The sequence below is a fragment of the Rhinatrema bivittatum genome, chromosome 4, assembly GCF_901001135.1.
Source record: "Rhinatrema bivittatum chromosome 4, aRhiBiv1.1, whole genome shotgun sequence".
NCBI lineage: Eukaryota > Metazoa > Chordata > Amphibia > Gymnophiona > Rhinatrematidae > Rhinatrema > Rhinatrema bivittatum.
This window is the reverse complement of record NC_042618.1, coordinates 369,711,378-369,730,904: the sequence shown is the minus strand read 5'-3', so window position 1 is coordinate 369,730,904 and position 19,527 is coordinate 369,711,378. Positions and strand designations below refer to the sequence as shown.

The window sequence follows — 19,527 nt, the reverse complement described above, 5'->3', positions numbered from 1 at the left end:
CGGATAACTTATCCAACTAACTCAGCTTCTCACATTTACATCCCCAAAATGCTCCTAACTTATCTGGCCAAATTATTAAAAAGTTATCTGGCTAGAATTTACATTACATGCTTTTGCTGACTAGAACTTGATGCTATTATTACATCACTTGTTGTTTACACTTGTTACCAGGTACTGGCCATCCCCACAAATACCGCCTTGTAACCTTGGCAACACAAACAACTAAGGAGACAGCCAATGGGAATGCAGAACCATACCTCTAGCTAACAAACTGCTGCCCAATTGACACTTTTTAACTTATTGGTAACATTTTTAGTTAGTGCGCACTAACTTGAGTTAGTGCATGCTAACATCCAGTAAGTGGTACCTAAGTCCTATTAGTGCACACTAACTCCGAAACTAGGTAGTGCGCACTGGGACTTAATGTGCGCTAACATCTAGTTAGCGTGCACCAAAGTCCCGTTAGTGTAAACTAAGTCCGTAAATAAGAAAACTATAGTAAGCACGCACTAAGTCCCATTAGTGTGCACTAACATGAAATGCAAATTTTCATGAAATTTCATCTTTTTTTTTTGTTTCGTGGTGCTCCCGAAACAAAATGAGACAATGAAAACAAAATTGTCTATTTCATTAAAAATGAATGCACATCCCTAAAACATAGAACTGTTAGTTCTACAGTATATTAAGATATTTCTATATGAAACAGATGGCAAGGACTGCACCCCATAATGCCTTAGCAGCGGATGGTACCTTCACAGTGTTTTCCATCATAAGATAATCTAAAACCAGAAGAACAAGAGCAATGATAGGACCCAAGGGTATTCTCACAGATGTGTTGACAAAGTCTTCCAGGATAGTTCCAACATTCATTTATATCTGTCGGTAAAGCAAGCAAAATACAATCAGCATGGAAATGCGGGACTGAAGAGATGGATAGTTGGACTTTTGAAGATGTCATAGATTGATTTTTACAGCCTAACACCATGCAACCAAAGATGTCATATTGCTTAGCTTTTTATTATAAGTGGCATATAGTATTGAGAAAAAACAAGCAGTAGTTAGCTGTATCATGCACAAATTCTAATGAAGGGCATGAAGACTTTCAGAAAGATGTGTTTTTCTTTTCAGGAAAGAATGGCTTCAACATTCTGAAAATAAGTTTGCTGATGACTTAAATCAATAACCTTCAGTGGAATGAAGGCTATGCCAGCAGCTTTATACATAATAAAACAGAAAAGTGCTGAATGTCTAAATGACAGGTCACAATGAAGAAAGTACACTAGAAATGTCTGTATTAGCCCTTTTGAACTAAACTATACATCTTAATGGTACTAAATACTGCACTTAGGCCAACAGCTCATTGATCAAATGTTTGGACCCAAAGTATATGTCTTATTATTATTACACAGAATCAGTGAGTACAAGCAGAGGATATGAGAACACAGGTTTACACAGCTGCTCTAGGCCTGCATTTGATGTTTAACAAAGAGTCAGAGAGTACAGTCTGCAGTATATTGAACAAAGACACCTATTTTAATGTGCATATTAGCAGCATTTTATCAGATCATTTTAATGTTTTCAATGGAAATCAGCATAAATGGGTAGAAAAGCATATTAGTGTTAACACAAATGTGTTAGCACCGATTTAATGCATATTGAATGCATTTTACATGTGTTAGATATGTTTTACATGTGTGAATACGTGTGTTAATACTAACAAACTTTCATAAATCGACTCCAAAGACGCATGCATTGGTCTCAGTTAAAATACATTTAGCTGGAAGCCTTCCCTTGGAAAAAACACGCCGAAAGGTGTGAGGGCGAGAAGGACTGAGACCTGGTGGAGCATGTGAACTGACTCCCGCCCCCTGACGTCATCTGGAATCGCCTGCTGAGCCTATTTAAAGCTGTGTGCAGCGGCAGGTCAGTGGAAGCCTTCCCTGTGGAGAAACTGCGCCGAAAGGTGTGAGGGTAAGAGGGACTGAGACCTGGTGGAGCGTGTGAACTGACTCCTGCCCCTTCGACCTCGTCTGGAATCGCCTGCTGCACTTATTTAAAGCTGGGCACAGTGGCGCGGAGCCGAAGCCGTGCGCCAAAGGGGCACGCCCCTAGGGAAGAATTTGTTTGGAAGGTTTTTCTCCATTGCTGCTTGATGAGAAAAAAAAGGAAAATGAAAATTGTTGCATCCACACCTGAGGTAAAGGAGGTGAAAGGCCCGATGGATACCCATTTCGTCCGGAGAGTGAATCAAATCTTGAGAGAGGTTATTCCAGATATTTCATTTTCATCGGGGGCCTCTGCTAGTCCCGCCCAGAACCAGTTATCCAGTTTTGCCTCTGGAAGTAATGGGACTAGTGCTATAATAACTACCCCCAACTTGATGGATTTAACAACATTCAACGACAGAGGGAATAAGTCACCGGAATGGGCTTTAGTTGGTAATGCAGTTGGTGAAAGCAACACAGTGATGTGTGCAAGTAACACACCCTTAGAAATAGAATCTGATGTGACTGAGCCTGAAAACATCATATTGGTTAGAGATGTGAATCGTGTGATCGATCGTCTTAACGATCGATTTTGGCTGGGGGGGGAAGGAATCTGATCGTCGCGGTTTTGTTTTTTTAAAAATCGTTTAAATCGTAAATCGGGGGAGGGCGGGAAAACCGGCACACTAAAACAACCCTAAAACCCACCCCAACCCTTTAAAATAAATCCCCCACCCTCCCGAACCCTCCCAAAATGTTTTAAATTACCTGGGGTCCAGTGGGGAGGTCCCGGTGTGATCTTCCACTCTCGGGACACGGCTGCGTTAATAGAAATGGCGCCGGCGCTACCTTTGCCCTGTCATATGACAGCGCCATTTTGGTTCCTGTCCCCCGATGTCACGAGCGCAGGAGATCGCTCCCGGACCCCCACTGGACCCCCAGGGACTTTTGGCCAGCTTGGGGGGGCCTCCTGACCCCCACAAGACTTGCCAAAAGTCCAGCGGGGGTCCTGGAGCGACCTCCGGGCTGTATTGCAAAATGGCACCGGCCGTATGGCCGGCGCCATTTTGCAATACAGCAATACGGCCCGAGAGTAGAAGATCACACCGGGACCCCCCAATGGACCCCAGGTAATTTAAAATATTTTGGGGGGGTTCGGGAGGGTGGGGGATTTATTTTAAAGGGTTGGGGTGGGTTTTAGGGTTGTTTTAGTGTGCCGGTTTTCCCGCCCTCCCCCTTCCCCTCCCCCTCCCCTGATTTACTATTTTTGACGATAAATCGGGGGAATTCCTATTGTATCGTGCCTCTAACGATTTTTGACGATTTAAAATATATCAGACGATTTTTTAAATCGTCAAAAAACGATTCACATCCCTAATATTGGTTGACGTATGGAGAGCTATTATGAAAATGGAGAAAAGCTTATCTCAATCCATGGCCCAATCCACAAACGTTGCTAGTGAGACTAAGAAAATGCTAGAGGACCATGGAAAACGAATAGAGCAATTAGAATCATCAGGTGCATCCTCTGTATCGCAAATCATCTCTTTACAATCAACAAGGACTACCTTTATAAAGGATACTTTGATTATCTATAAACATTTGGAAGGATTAGAAAACATCATGAGAAGTAAAATTTACGTCTTTTGAATTTTCCCTATATGAGATTATTGTCCGCACAGGAATTGTTTAAAAAATATGTTAAAGAAATATTATGTATTCCTAATGATTTGCTTATCTCTAAAATGTATTACATATCAAATTTAAAGAGAGCTGTGATAGCACCTGACAGGGGAATGGATGTCTTATCAGCAGAAAGCCCAAATTTAACATCTTTTTTAGAGGATTCAGTTGATGACATTCAAACAAGAGCCACATTGATTGTGGCTTTTAGTTTAGAACAAGAAAAAAACTTAGTCCTAAAAAAATATTTTAAAAATAAAGGGTTTTGTTTCTGCGGTCAAATAGTCTAGGTTTTCCCAGATGTCTCTAGGAATATGTAATTAAGGAGAAAGCAGTTTTTATTTTTGAGACAGAAGGTGTTGGCCTTAGGGGCCACTTTCTTTCTCAAATTCCCTTGTAAATGTCTGATTACATTTCAAAAGAACAAGTTTGTATTTCTTGATCCTGCACATTTGGAAATATTTCTTGCTGATAAAGGTGGATGAGGGATGTGTAACAGCCTCTAATTGGATAAAGTTACTGGTTATAAATAATTATATCTCCTTATAGTTCATATTGTTATGATCTTTGCTTCAAATTTTTCTAATGATTGGCTTCCCAATAATGTGGACTTAAATATTGATATTACATTTGGTTATTTTTCTTTTTTTCTTACAAATGTAAGTTTGCCTAAGAATTGCAATGTAATCCAAAGTTTTTTTATTTTCTTTTTCATTGTAAAATATATCAAGAAATTTAATAAAGTATAAATTAAAATACATTTAGCTGTCACCTGGTGATAGGAGCGAACATTACATTCTTTGCCAAATGCACACTAACATGATGTCTTACATACCAGTGCACGTTCTGGTGAATGCATCATACTGGTAGCCCATCTTGCAGTCACAGCGGTAAGCTCCAGGTGTATTGTGGCAAACTTGTCCCTCACTACAACGATGTACACCAGTTTGACATTCATCTACATCTGCAGAAAAAAACCAAGCAATTAATTTCCAGGTGCCTCTTTTAAAAGCAGTACCAAGTATTGGCACAGTTACCAACATCCATCATATTCATAATGCATCATTTTAGTGCAGTTTTTCTTTTCTCTAGAATGTATTTGAAATTAACTGAAAACCAGTTTCACATGAATTCCATGATTGCTGACAGGCAGTTTAAAACTGACTTCTAAACTCATAGGGGCGGATTTTAAGAGCCCTGCTCGCCTAAATCCGCCCAAATCCGGGCGGATTTAGGCGAGCAGGGCCCTGCGCGCCGGTAAGCCTATTTTACATAGGCCTACCAGCGCGCGCGCAGAGCCCCGGGACTCGCGTAAGTCCCGGGGTTTTTGGAGGGGGCGTGTCGGGGCGGGCCCGAACCGCGCGGCGTTTTCAGGGCGTGTTGGGAGCGTTCCGGGGGCGGGCCCGGGGGCGTGGCTATGGCCCGGGGCGGCCCAGGGGCGTGGCCGCGCCCTCCGGACCCGCCCCCAGATCGCGTCCCGGCGCGCTAGCGGCCCGCTGGCGCGCGGGGATTTACTTCTCCCTCCGGGAGGCGAAAATCCCCCAACAAAGGTAAGGGGGGTGTTTAGACAGGGCCGGGCGGGTGGGTTAGGTAGGGGAAGGGAGGGGAAGGTGAGGGGAGGGCAAAAGAAAGTTCTCTCCGAGGCCGCTCCGATTTCGGAGCGGCCTCGGAGGGAACGGGGTAGGCTGCGCGGCTCGGCGCGCGCCGGCTATACGAAATCGATAGCCTTGCGCGCGCCGATCCCGGATTTCAGCGGCTACGCGCGTATCTACTGAAATCCAGCGTACTTTTGTTTGCGCCTGGAGCGCCAACAAAAGTACGCCTATTCGCGGTTTTTGAAAATCTACCCCATAGTGTAATAAAGGTTAATAAGAGAAAAACACATTAGTTCCAGAGTACTAGGGAGCACCTGCCAGATACAATGGGTAGACTATCATTATGCATAACGTTATCTATGAGGTTCACAAAACCCTACAAGTCATATTGTCCTTTTTCCAAAATAACTTTCCCCCATTCTATCTCTATGGAAAAAATCATTATTTAATACAGCCCATGATATGTTACTAGTGCAGATCATTGGTGAGATCTCAGTTAGAATACCATGTCAAGTTCTAGAAGCTGTACCTCAAAAATGACATTGACAGGCTTGAGGTGATTCAGAGAATGGCTAATGAAATGAAGCCTCTGGGCCCCTGGTCTCTTATCCCTCATCTGCATTGATCCACCCTAGCCCAGAATCCCTTGCTGGGTTGGGACTTAAGAAGGACTGGTGCACATAGCTGTGGCTAGCCCTGTAAAGTGTTCTGAGAGAGTTTATTATATATACTCACTCATATACCCTCCCCCTCAGCTCAGCCTTATCAGACCAGCCGTCCAACTGTATCCGTGCTACTTCCCGGCTCCACTTCGTAGACGAACCATTCCCGGGTGGGTTGCCCTGACCTCCTGTGAGATGTTGTCACAGCGCTGCAAACTGGGGACAATCGCATCCCAGAACAACCTGGTACAGGAGGCTGGGAAGGACTCCTGCTTTCATAATGGCTTGACCTGCTGGGGGTCATCAACGGGACCTGACTGGTTGGGTACTCATGTTTGTCCCCATGTACACAGGTGAGTGTCTCTCCTGCTTTGGAGTTTTCCTTTTGTCCCCAGGAATTTTACTTTATGGTGGGGCCTGGGTCACTAAGCAGATATCCATAGCTTCAGGTCGCACAAATCAGAAGTCACTTGCCAAACGCCCTTTCTGACCACAGTTAAAGCAAGTGGATGAGACTGTGGCCTTGGCTCTGGGTCCAGAAGCCGAGTTATCCACCTCTGAGGGACGTTGCTGGGGCCTACCATTCTCTGTCCTCCGCTAGGAAGTTCGTACAGGCTGCCTTTCTAGCTTCCGTATGCCGTCGGGCATTAATTAAATCTGGTGGAAGGCTTCTGCCACTTCTAGGGCTCTTTCTAACTTGATGCCTATGTGTCGGTGTAGACCCAGTTCCACATGGGTCAGTCAAGCCCGTCTAGGAACTTTTCCAGAAACACTTATCTGGTTACTTTGAGTCCAGTCTTTGCCTCCAGCTGCAACCACTTCCAGCTGGCATCCTTCAGGAGGTGAAACAGATTTTGGGGGCTCTCCCTGGATTGTAGGGAACACCGCCAGAACTGCTGATGCAATGTTTCTGAGGAAAACCAGCCCTCTCCAGGTGAGTGGCTTTGATTCCCACCTAGGTAGCCCTCCCATCTCGGCTGTCCATCTGGCTTCGGGTCAAATCAACAGGTGGGAAGTCCTCTCAAAGTTTTTCAGGAAGACCTCTGGGACCTCACCAGCCTTCATTTTAAATAGGATGTGAGGAACTGAAGTTGTCTAGAGTATCCTGCTCAGAGCAATCTGCATGGCTCTGCCAGCAGAGTTAGCACTGCGTGTTGCTGCTTTAATTGTTCTTGCAGTGCCTGTTACTCATCAGTTTGTAATTGCATAACACAGCGGAGCGCGGTGACTTTCTAAGCAGGGTATTCAGTAAATGCACAACATCCCCTTCCCTCCTCCCCTGCCTCTGGCATAATCACATTCTTTTCCCTTTCCCTCTTTCACCCCCCCCCCCCCCCCCCCATCCCCTGGCTAATTGCCTAATTTTCCCTGTCCCGACCATCACCATCCCCATACCTTCAACCCAAAGAGTGATATTTAACATCCTGGTGGTGTGTCTGTCAAATAAATCTGGAAAGATTTAGTATTATATTATTTTGCATATGAAAGAAACAGCACAAAATGGTATTAAGCCTTCTTTAATTTCATATATATAGTAGTTCCTTAACCACACCAAAAAAAACTCTATGTCCTTTCCTCCCCACTTCCCAACATCATCCTAGGTCTTCCCCTTGCCCCAGCTCCTCCTAGGCCCTTTCTTAATAACTGCTTTTACATGAAAAACAACTTTCACAGTACTGCCTTCTGAGGTAAAAATATCACTTACAACCACATGAATATTATACTTACATGCACAGATAACCTTGCAGAAAGGTAAAAATGACACTTGGAACCCATAAAGGATTTGTTAAAGTTAAAGTTATACCCCATTGTTCTGTGTAAACCGATTTGATATGGTTATGACCATGAAGGTTGGTATAGAAAAGAATAAAATAAACAAATAAATAAATAAATAAATATAGGACTAGGTCTATTGTAATACATGTTATGTATGGGCTTGAACCTCAGAAAGCCATGAGTAAACTGAATTACAATTACAATATAGTAAACCTTCCATACCAAAACAGCACTAACTGCCTGCACTCAAACCTACCTATGAAAAATCAACACTGCAAATATTACACCAGGCCCTAAATCACCAATACACCTCCTATTAGGAAAACAGAACAAGCCAGGCTATTATAGATCCCATACAGAAACTATACACTAGTAGAATGCCTCACCTGAGTCATGCAAAACACAGACCCTCACCATATACAGAACAGAGATACCATAAACATAAATCAAGACACACACTCTCTAACATGTTCATTCTCACACACATGCAGTCTTAAACTCACAAGCATGCTCACTAACGCACTCTCAGGGTCACACAATGCTCTCTTAGTCTCACACGCATGCTCACGTCTCTGTCTAGAATATAATACACCCTTTTACTAGGAGATGCAAATTGGAAATCAGAACAAGCTGGACTGCTATAGATCCTGACACAGAAACTGCCCTACGGAAGAATACATCACCTTGGTCCCATTTGCAAAACACAGACAGACCCTCACCAAATACAAAACTGACCACATATTAGAAATAGAAATAGTGAGACAAAAGTTCAACTGGGAAAACCAAAAACCCTTCTCCGCAGGTTGAGCCTTTGGGTGCCGGGGCCGGCAGGACTTAGGTGGCCCTCGAGGTTGGTTCGTGAAGTAAGGTGGTTCAGCCCAAAGACAGTAGTCGATAGGTGGCAAAGTCCTACCCTGGACTGGGTTCGGTACAAGAACTCAGGCACCAATGGATCAGGAGATAACTGGAGGTGCCTGAGCAAAGAAAGGCCAAAGCCTTGTAAGTCCACGTCCAGGAAGTAGGCTGGAGGAAGCATCACTGACAGGCTGGAATCAGGGCTGGCGGCAAGTGAAGGTCATGGCAAGAAATGTAGAACTCTGGACATAGAGTAATCTGTAGCATAGTCGATTAAGGCAATGGTCAGGGCATGGAGAAGGCAGGCATGGTCAATCAAAGCAATGGTCAGGGCGCAGAGAAGGCAGGCATAGTCAATCAAGGCAATGGTCTGGGGTTGGAGACAGGCTGAAGAGTAGTCAAACGTAGCAGAAGTCTGGGGTTGGAGATAGGCTGAAGAGTAGTCAAACTTAGCAGAAGTCCGGGGTTGGAGATAGGCTGAAGAGTAGTCAAACGTAGCAGAGGTCCGGGGTTGGAGATAGGCTGAAGAGTAGTCAAACAAAACCAAGTCGTAATCCAGGGAGTCAGTCCATCACATAGACAGGGCAGGAACGAGGAAGACTGGAACCGGGAACCACAAGAAACAGGAAGACAACTTAGAGACGATTCTCTATCAGCAACGATACGAGGAGTACGAGGAGACCTGTTGCAAAGGCAAAGATATGGAGCAAGGTCTGAGCTTATATACGCTGGAGAGTCTGACGACAGCATCCGGGGTTGTGGCCAGGTTCCCACCACGGGCCCTTTAAAAGAATCAGCGATGCACATGCCTGGAGAGGGGTGCGGCACCGATGGTGGCATCTCTCTGCGGGCCACGCAGAGAGGCCCGACGAGCAAGGACATCTTGGCTGGCAACACTAGGGACCATGGCAGAGCCGGAGGCACCGGAGGGAACCCGAGGTTGGAGCTGGTGGCCCACCACCCCCAGTGAAGAGGAACCAGGAGCTGGAGTCCATTCAAGAAGGTGAGAGGGCCGTGCCGCTGGTCTGCCGCAGGCGGCACGCGTAACAGTTACAGTATTCCATAACAGTGGGGCAGGAGTAACTGTGTAATTCTCTTGCCCCTTTCCATTTGGAAAATTCACACAGTCCCCAGGAAAGGATTAAGATACTGAGGTGGGAGGGGATAGGGAGTTAATGGGGAAAGCCTGGGGGATGAATAATTTTAATGTTGTTGGGGGCTTTCATTATTTCTTTTTTGTTGACATTCTGAAACTAAAGTAAATAACAGGAATTGGGAGGGGGGTTTTGCCTTATTTTTAAATGAAACAAAATGTGGATATTTTGTCACATGTTTCATTTTGTTTAGAAATAAATCCATATCCCTAATTCCTATGAAGTGATGAATCTGTGGCGGGTCTACAGTGACACAAGTTGAATTTTCCACACATTCACTATGGAATTTTGACAAAGTTAGGGAAAATGTGGAAACCTTGTCAAACAAGAACCAGTCTGAAATTTACATGGTTGAAGTGCAATAGTAAAATAGTAACTTAGTAATGGCAGCAGAAAAGGACCAAATAGTCCATCCAGTCTGCCCAGCAAGCTTCTTTTGGTACCGTGTTTCCCCGAATATAAGACAGCGTCTTACTTTCTTTTTACCCCCAAAAGTCCCACTATGTCTTACTTTCAGGGTATGTCTTATATTGGAAAAAAAAACCTGAGTGTTCAAAAAAAAATTATTTTTAAATACCTGTCGGAGGGCCGCGTGGGTCCAGGCGGCTGGCGGCGGGAGCCGGGTGGTCGCGTGTTAAATCTAGGCCGCGGGCGGGTGGGCGCTTGTTCCAGGCGGCGGTGGCGGGTGGACGCACGTTAGTTCGAGATGGCCGGCGGGCGGCGGGTGGTCGCATGTTAAATCTAGGCCAGGTCGCACAGGCGCGCATTCATTCACTGCCGGTGGGGGCTGCCGAGGCAGCCCCCACCGGCAGTGAATGAATGCGCGCACAGGCCCACAGCGCCTGTGCGACCCCTGCGATTCGGCGCTGGGGGCTGCGGCAGTGAATGAATTCATTCATCCAGGCGGAGAGGCCGGCTGCTTTCGGCTGCCGCTGCCGGCTGCTTTCGGCGCTCAAGGCAGTCACATGCTGTGACGTCACAGCATGTGACTGCCTTGAGCGCCGAAAGCAGCCGGCAGCGGCAGCCGAAAGCAGCCGGCAGCGGCAGCCGAAAGCAGCCGGCTCCTCCGCCTGGATGAATGAATTCATTCACTGCCGCAGCCCCCACCGGCAGCCCCCACCGGCAGCCCCCAGCGCCAAATTGCAGGGGTCGCACAGGCGCGCATTCATTCACTGCCGGTGGGGGCTGCCTCGGCAGCCCCCACCGGCAGTGAATGAATGCGCGCCTGTGCGACCCGGCCTAGATTTAACACGCGACCACCCGCCGCCCGCCGGCCGTCTCGAACTAACGCGCATCCACCCGCCGCCGCCGCCGCCTGGAACAAGCGCCCACCCGCCCGCGGCCTAGGTTTAACACGCGACCACCCGGCTCCCGCCGCCAGCCGCCTGGACCCACGCGGCCCTCCGACAGGTATTTAAAAATATTTTTTTTTTGAAATGACAGGTACGTCTTACTTTCGGGGGATGTGTTACATTAGCCGACCCCCCTAAAATTCCCACTACGTCTTACTATCAGGGGTGTCTTACTATCGGGGAAACACGGTAGTATCTGCTGTGCTGTGCAGGTTACCCCCATGTTTCTCTTAAGGGTAGCAACTGCCGCTTTATGCAGTTATCCCCAAGCTTTATGATAACCCTTAAAAAATTTACTGCTAACAACATTATTTACTGGATGATGAGCCTTCTTGAAAATTCAGACAATGCCGCTTGACGTGCTTTGCTTATGACTTAGCTGTAGAAGCAATGTCTGTGTATCCCATAAAAGTCAGGGCCCGTGTCGGTTGTCATCTGAATCCAATTTCTCTTAGGCCCCCTCTACCATCAATGCGGGGGGGGGGGGGGGGGGGGGGGGAGAAGAGGAATTTTCTACACAACCAGGGCTGGATTTACGCATAGGCAACATAACCATATGCATAAGACGACAAATTCTTAAAGTGCCCTAAAATTTGCACTCCCCCTGCTGCTCTTTGATTTCCTGGAGCAATTCCCCTCTACACCCAGTCCACTGCCTATATGCACTATAATCTTAAATCCAGCCATATGCACATTTCTAGCATATCTGAATTAGAATTCATCATAGTTACAATATCTTGCAAGAAAATTGTATATGGTATGTAGCAAGTGAAAAGAAGATGAATTATCTGAACAGAGAAAGACCATGCAGGCCCTTTTGAACTGAAAACAGTGTAACAATATTTAATTTATATTGATTTCAGCTACGTACAATGAACCACAGGCACCATGATTAGAAGATAATGATCTTGCCATAAAGGAGACTGTCCTCAAGTCTCAGATGATTAAATCTGAGACCAAGAAAATGTGGCAGAAAGATACAGAAATAGTTCCAGTTGTATTGGGTGCTACTAGTCTGATTAAAAATAACTTCCAAATGCATTTAGACATGTTTCCTGTGCATATAATACCTTATGAATTCCAGAAGGAATCTCTTTGGCACAATGCAAGCATTCAGAAGGACATTAACAGTTAATCTGAGAGATTGAAATCATACTCAAGATACCCTGTTTTACAAGTGAGATTCATTCCTGTCAAGATATGTGCAAAATCAACCTCTTTGGAGACATTACCCCAGAGTGAGAGACAAACTAGAACCATGACTTTTAATCCACCCCATATCAAAATATTTAGATTCAACACAGGAGGTATCATTCTCATTGCTATAAGCATAGTTAATTAAAGCCTAAACCGCATGCAACAATACAGGTGTTTTCCAAAATAAAGAATAAGAAGGGGCTTCTTTATTTGCAAGAGGTCAAACTTGTCTTTTGTACCTGCTTTCTGAAACATGGCAATATTTTCATTTAACTGTATTAGATTACCTGAAATTTTGTCATGTGGCCGAAGTGTTAGGTGGAGGGAATGAGCAACAAAGACTAGAGGACATATGTTCGCCTACCAGTTTAGCTGGGGAAGCTATTCCTGTAGCTCATTAATACAGTCCATGGCTTGGAATCATTTGGGTTGTAAACTCAAATTCTGAGGTCCTCAGTTGAAAATATAGGGTCAGATTTTAAAACATATGTGCGGGTGTACATTTGTGCACGCAACCCAGAGCGCACAAATGTACGCCCAATTTTATAACATGTGCATGCAGTCACATGCATATTATAAAATCAGGGGTCGGTGCGCGCAAGGGAGTGGACAATTGTGCACATTGCGTGTGCCGAGCCGCACTACCTTCCCCGTTTCCTCCCAGGCCACTCCGAAATCGGAGCGGCCTCGGAGGGAACTTCCCTACCCCCCCCCACACCTTTCCTTCCCTTCCCCTAACTCTCCTGCCCCCTAGCCCTAACTAAACCCCTAAAAAAGTAATCTTACCTAGTTACGCCTGCCTTGGGCAGGCGCAAGTTGCGCGTGCCGGCCGATGGCCGGCTCGCGATCCCAGGCACAACAGCAAATGTCCACTTCCTGCCCATTCTCCACCCCTTTTTTCAAGCCCCGGGACTTACACGCGTCCCGGGGCTTTAAGCGTGCCGTCGGGCCTTTTGAAAATACTCTAGAGAGAGTGGAGCCCTTATTATGCTTGACAACTATGATTTAGTCCCTGTTATCACTTATTTCCTCACAATCAAATGAGACAATAATTATACATCTTACAGAACTGCAAACTAATTTTCAAAGGGAAACTCAGCATAGAATCAAGGAATCACCTTTAGTAATAGCAGGACCCGCACACTAAGTAAGAAAGTCTACAGTGGTGTTTTCAAAGGTCCCCAGCAGTGGTGATGATTAAAAAAAAACAAAATCTGCATAGAGAATCCTTCTACTGTTATAAATGAAAAGATATTTACTTTTTAGATGGAATATAGACTACTATAGGGATCCTTTCTATTTTCAGTACTCTAAGGGAAAACATTAAAGGTCTAGCTTAGAGCTGGCCCAGCAAACTGTGCAAGTAATTATAAATACCTATGCTCCTTACCAACACATCTGTATCCATCCTCACTGGAGTGATAGCCTCTGCTGCATGTCACTGGCTTCCTCTGACAAGTGTAGGACCCAACAGTGTTTATACAATTGAATTCAGGCTTGCAGGGCTCAGAAAGTGAAGTGCATTCATTAATATCTGTGGACAATAAAATGATGTACAATATAACCATATCAGCCAGTCAACAACTGTACTGATTTTGCACAACCTGTAAATCCTTCAATATCAATTTTTTTATTTACCAGTAAATTTCTTGCAAAGTTATTGTATGCTTGCATTTTTAAACCCATTAACCTAAATATCTAATGCATTATAGCTGTAGCAATCTTCAAGCATAAAGCAAGTAAAAATACAAATATTAGTAAGATACAGACTCAGAAACTGGATTGTATTTATTGCTAAGCATGGTCTATGTATTTACTGTGCTAACTACACTTACCAACACAATTACCCTCTGGATCCTGTAAAAATCCATCCATACATCGCTGCTTTGATTCACAATAAAATGATCCCTTTGTATTTTGGCATACAAAGTTTACTTTACAGCTATGAGTACCACGTTCACATTCATCTATATCTATAAAGAAAGAAAGAAAAAATCAATAGATAGCTTTCTCTGGGTCATAGTTCCTTATCTCTATGCAGATTTGTTCATCCAATTCCCTACTGAACACAATTGGCATTGAACTGCCAGAACACCTTGTAACTAAGAGCCTACATTAAAGGGTGAATTTTAAAAGAGATGCGCGCAACAATTGGCAGATGCACCGCATATAGGGGCGGATTTTCAAAGGGTTACGTGCGTATATTACGCGCGTAACTCCGTAAACCCGCTGCTGCGCATGCCGAGCCTATTTTGCATAAGTTCGGCAATGCGCACAGGCCCCAGGACACGCGTATGTCCCGGGGCTTGAAAAAAGGGGCGGGGCGGGGCGGGGGCGGGGCCAGAGGCCTCCAAAGGCCTGCTAGGCCGGGGAATCACAGGCTGGCACTTGGCCGGGGTGCGCAACTTAAATAATAATGGTGGGGGGGGGGGATTTAGGTAGGGCTGGGGGGCGGGTTAAATAGGGAAGGGAGGGGAAGGTGCAGGGGTGCTAAAAGAAAGTTGCCTCCGAGGCTGAAGCCTCAGAGGTCGCTCTGATTTCGGAGTGGCCTCGGAGGGAACGGGGAAAGCCATTGGGGCTCCCCTAGGGCTTGGTGTGCACAAGGTGCACAAGTGCGCACCCCCTTGCACACGCTGACCCCTGATTTTATAACATGCGTGTGGCTGCGTGCGCATGTTATAAAATTGGGCGTAGATTTGTGCACGCCGTTTGCACGCATAAATCTACACCCGTGCATAGGTTAGAAAATCTGGCCCTGTGTGCTTATGGGCCAGATTTTAAAAGCCCTACATGCACCGGGCCTGTTTTAAAAAGGCCCAGCAACACGTATAAAGCCCTGGGACACACGTAAGTCTCGGGGCTTGCAAAAAGGGGCGGGCTGGGGCGGGCTGTGGGCGGGGTGGTCCGGGGCGGGGGCGGGGCCAGAGGCCTCTGACACAGCAGCCATTTACGACTGTGTCGGAGGATCGCGTGCCGGCAGGCTGCTGGCGCGCGCAAACTGTGCCTGCCTCTAGGTAGGTGCAAAAGGTTAGATAACAACTTTTGGAGGGTTAGAGTAGGGCTGGGGTGGGGAAGGTTAGGGGAAGGGGTGGGAAAGTTAGATTAGGGGGAAGGGAAGTTCCTTTCCAGGCTGCTCTGATTTCAGATCTCCTGCCGCGAATCGTTTTCCGTACGGAAAATGGCGCCGGCAGGAGATCGACTGCAGGAGGCCATTCAGCCGGGGTCCGGAACCCCCGCTGAACGACCTCCTGCAGTCGATCTCCTGCCGGAGCCATTTTCTGTATGGAAAATGATGCCAGCCATACGCGTATGGCCGGCGCCATTTTCCGTATGGAAAACGATTCGCGGCAGGAGATCGCTCCCGGACCCCTGCTGGACCCCCAGGGACTTTTGGCCAGCTTGGGGGGGCCTCCTGACCCCCACAAGACTTGCCAAAAGTCCAGCGGGGGTCCGCAACGACCTCCTGCAGTTGAATCGTGTTGGTCTATGGCCGCTGCCATTTTGCGCCGCCATTTTGCAAAATGGCGGCGCAGAATGGCGCCGGCTGAAGACAACACGATTCAATTGCAGGAGACCGTTCCGGACCGCCGCTGGACCCCCAGGTAATTTAAGGCATGGGGGGGGGGGGGTTCGGGAGGGTGGGGGATTTAATTTAAAGGGTCGGGGGTGGGTTTTAGGGTGTTTTAGTGTGCCGGTTTTCCTGCCCTCCCCCTTCCCCTGATTTAGCTACGGACCGCCGCTGGACCCCCAGGTAATTTAAGGCATTTGGGGAGGGGGGTTTGGGAGGGTGGGGGATTTAATTTAAAGGGTCGGGGGTGGGTTTTAGGGGGTTTTAGTGTGCCAGTTCACGATTTTAACGATTTTCATGATACTCTAAACACCCAAACGGCGACAATACGATTCCCTCCCCCTCCCAGCCGAAATCGATCGTTAAGACAATCGAGGACACGATTCACATCTCTAATTGATACTGATCCAATATCCCTTCCCCCATGAATCTAAATTGGCATGCTGCGTTATATAGACGGAAATCAGGGAGGCCAAGCCCCCAGTCTCCCGGGAATGCAACAGAACCTGATACCGTAGCCGAGCTTTCTTCCCTGCCCAAAGAAATTTCTGAAAGGAGCACTGGAGCCACAAAATGTCCGAACGTAGGAGCCAGCAGGGGAGCATGTGCAATTTGTAAAGTAATCTTGGCACTATTACCATCTTTAATAGCGCGCTGCACCCAGACAAGGACAACAGCAGGGACTGCCAGGCAACCAGTTGAGCCCCCAAATCCGATAAGGTTGCTTTAATATTGAGAGCATAGAGGTCGGTTAGATTTCTAGGGATCCATACCCCCAAATATTTAATCTTTCCCAGAGCCCACAAGAAAGGGAACCGATCAGACCAATCTTGTAAAGTACGCGGGTCGAGCGCCAGGGCTTCTGATTTAGTATAGTTAATGGTCAGCCCTGCAATTGCTTTAAACCGAGAAAAATGTTGGACAATAGTAGGGACACTCTGTTTGGGTTTACCAACAAATAGTAAGATGTCGTCCGCAAACATTGCCAATTTTAGCTGATGGCGGCCGATACCGAGTCCTGAAAATTCCTTGTCTAAGCAAAGCTTGATGGCAAGAGGCTCCAACGCCAATACAAGCAAGAGGAGGGGAAAAGGGGCAACCCTGCCTTACCCCACAGTGCAACAGGAACAACTCCGACAAAGCACCATTAATAAGGAGGTGAGCGCTGGGAGTATGGTACAAGGCAGCCAACCATGTAATAAAGTTGCCTTCGATGCCTTATTAGCGCAAAATGCCTCTGTTTTGTGAAGATATCATTGAGACTGGAAGTCCATTTTGAAGGAGGTTGTCACCCCTGATGAAACTGCCAGACAGGCAGCGAATCACCGGCCGTTGTCGGGAATTTGGTTACAGTACTCTCGGGACATTGGACATTGTTCATATTCATCATTTCAGGAATAATATAATTTTAAGGCTTAAGTGCCACTACAAATCATCAACAGGCCTCACGGCCGGGTAAGAGCCGCAGATGAAGAACAGACCGGACGGTCTGACCGGGTCAGGTTAGACACGTCGTCAGGCTTGCAGATGCGGCTCCTGCCTTTATATAAATATTTTTGCTTCACATATTTGTTATTTGTCTGCACGCCACAATTGGTTTATAATTATTAGAATAGGTGCCTTTTGTGTTTTTTAATATCCTACAGTCTACTTTACTACACGACAAAATATTGCTATTCAGAAAATTAATTGCCTCAAAATGATTTGCAAACAAAAAAACTATAATCCATAAATCACAGTCCAGGAATCACAATATGGGATCACAGATCACTAAATTGGAGTTTGACAGATTACAATTTGCAAATTTACAAACTGTTTATTATTAGTAGCTGTGGTACTCAAAACATTTAATTAATTAATGTATCTGTTGAATAGAGGATATGTTACCTAATTCAGAAAAATGAAGATTATAACCCACAGAACTACATTTCACTTATGTGATACTTCACAATTACTCATGCTTGTTGACTAATGTGTGATATACTTAACTCTACAAACAGTTGCCTCTCGCTGTTAACTATCACCTTAATATGCTTGTAACCTTCACATGTTTGTAATCCATTATGATAGCTTTATTATGAAGCTTCTTCCCCCCCCTCTCCCTTGAACCCTCCCATTATTTCATTGATTAGCAAATGTTAAATTAGCTTTAATGTTTGATGCTTGTAAACCGTTGTGATGGCTTTACCAAACAACGGTATATAAAACTCAACAAATAAATAAATAAATAAATCACTTTAAAAATAAATATTAACTGGAGACAATATATAAAAAATCATGGCATTGCTTCATGGAAACACATAAGCAACTAAAACATATCATGTAACCTACCCAACTATATTCAGAACGTGTAAACTGCTATGGATACTAGAGTTATTTCCAATGAATAATTAGATTTCTACACATGAGATATTTATAGCAGTAATTTTCGGCAAAACTCCTTACCTACACAGGTGTCATCTTTAAGTTCGTGACCAGGCTCACAGGTGATTTCCTTTAGACATGTAAAAGATCCAACTGTGTTTATGCATACTTCACCTCGTTGGCAGGTGTGTAAATCTGTTACACATTCATTAATATCTGCAAGAAGACAATGTGAGTTAATGAAGCAAACAAGAATTTTGAAACATGTCCATAGGAGGCAAATGACTTGAATGAATTGAATTCAGCTCAATCATCTGCAATTGTTTCTGCAGAAATAATTGTTGATTGCATTGTGTCTCATATGTCAAATAAAAACCTGTTGTAATTAAGCTTTTTCATTGGTTGAATACCACTGAAAAACTTTTACATGTAGATTTCAACATATGTTGAATTAAATAAAGGTTGAAGGATGGATGGAAGGAACTAAGTATGAAAATCAGAGAAGACTTTAAATGAACTTCATATTTAACAAGAAACTACAACTGATGAAGCAACACAGACTAGATGCCAGGATCAGTATGTCTTTTAGTATAAGTTTAAATTACCAGTCTCCCTAGTATTCAGAAAATAAGCTCGTTGGATAGAATATATGAATTACCGTATATTGTGAATTATTTAGTGAGAGATCAAGACTGATTAGCTTGATCTAAGCATGATACAATTAGAATCACATTCATAAAGAGCACCACCTTTGTGTTTTAAATCACTTGTATTTCCTCAACCGGATGACTGCAGGAAAATGTATCACATGTTTTAATCAATATTATTAAAAGTGTTCATGGAAACCTAGTTGTAGATAAAGACCACAAACCCATTTAGTCTGTTAACATGACTTCCTGGGACAATACTCTAGCTCAATTGAACTATGGCTTTCCTTTCTCTTCAAAAAGAATAATCCAAATAAAAATTTTATATATATGGCATCTATACATGAGTAGGGTAAACCTTATTCATGAAAGCAGACAATTACAGAATGTGAACTGATTCAACAGAACTTGAATTATCCATGTATGTTTACCCAGACAAGATTGAAAGGATAGGAAACTGGAAGCTAGCAAATTATTAAATATCTTTTCTTAGTGAAAAGTAGACACTTCAGTGTAGACAGGGGTAGCAGATGAAAATAAACAAAAGACTGTCCTCATATACTTAGGGTTGTCAACTGTCTGGATTTTCTCCACAAAGAATGGATTTTAAGGATAGTACTGGAAGCAATAAAATTTCTGGAAAATGTTGAACTTTAGTCTTCTAGCTGACAGCACAGTCACTTTTCTCT

The 19,527-nt window shown here is 44.9% G+C and overlaps 1 protein-coding gene across 1 annotated transcript in view; it reads right to left on the bottom strand.

Moving 5' to 3' along the window:
- FBLN2 (fibulin 2) overlaps positions 1–19,527 on the bottom strand; it is a 116,135-nt gene that overhangs the window by 17,997 nt on the left and 78,611 nt on the right. The window contains exons 9-13 of the mRNA XM_029597505.1: positions 18,273–18,407; positions 14,095–14,232; positions 13,650–13,793; positions 4,504–4,632; positions 751–876 (exon numbers count right to left, since the gene is read on the bottom strand). Of these exons, the coding sequence (XP_029453365.1) occupies positions 751–876; positions 4,504–4,632; positions 13,650–13,793; positions 14,095–14,232; positions 18,273–18,407 (672 nt within the window). The remainder of the gene's footprint in view (positions 1–750; positions 877–4,503; positions 4,633–13,649; positions 13,794–14,094; positions 14,233–18,272; positions 18,408–19,527) is intronic.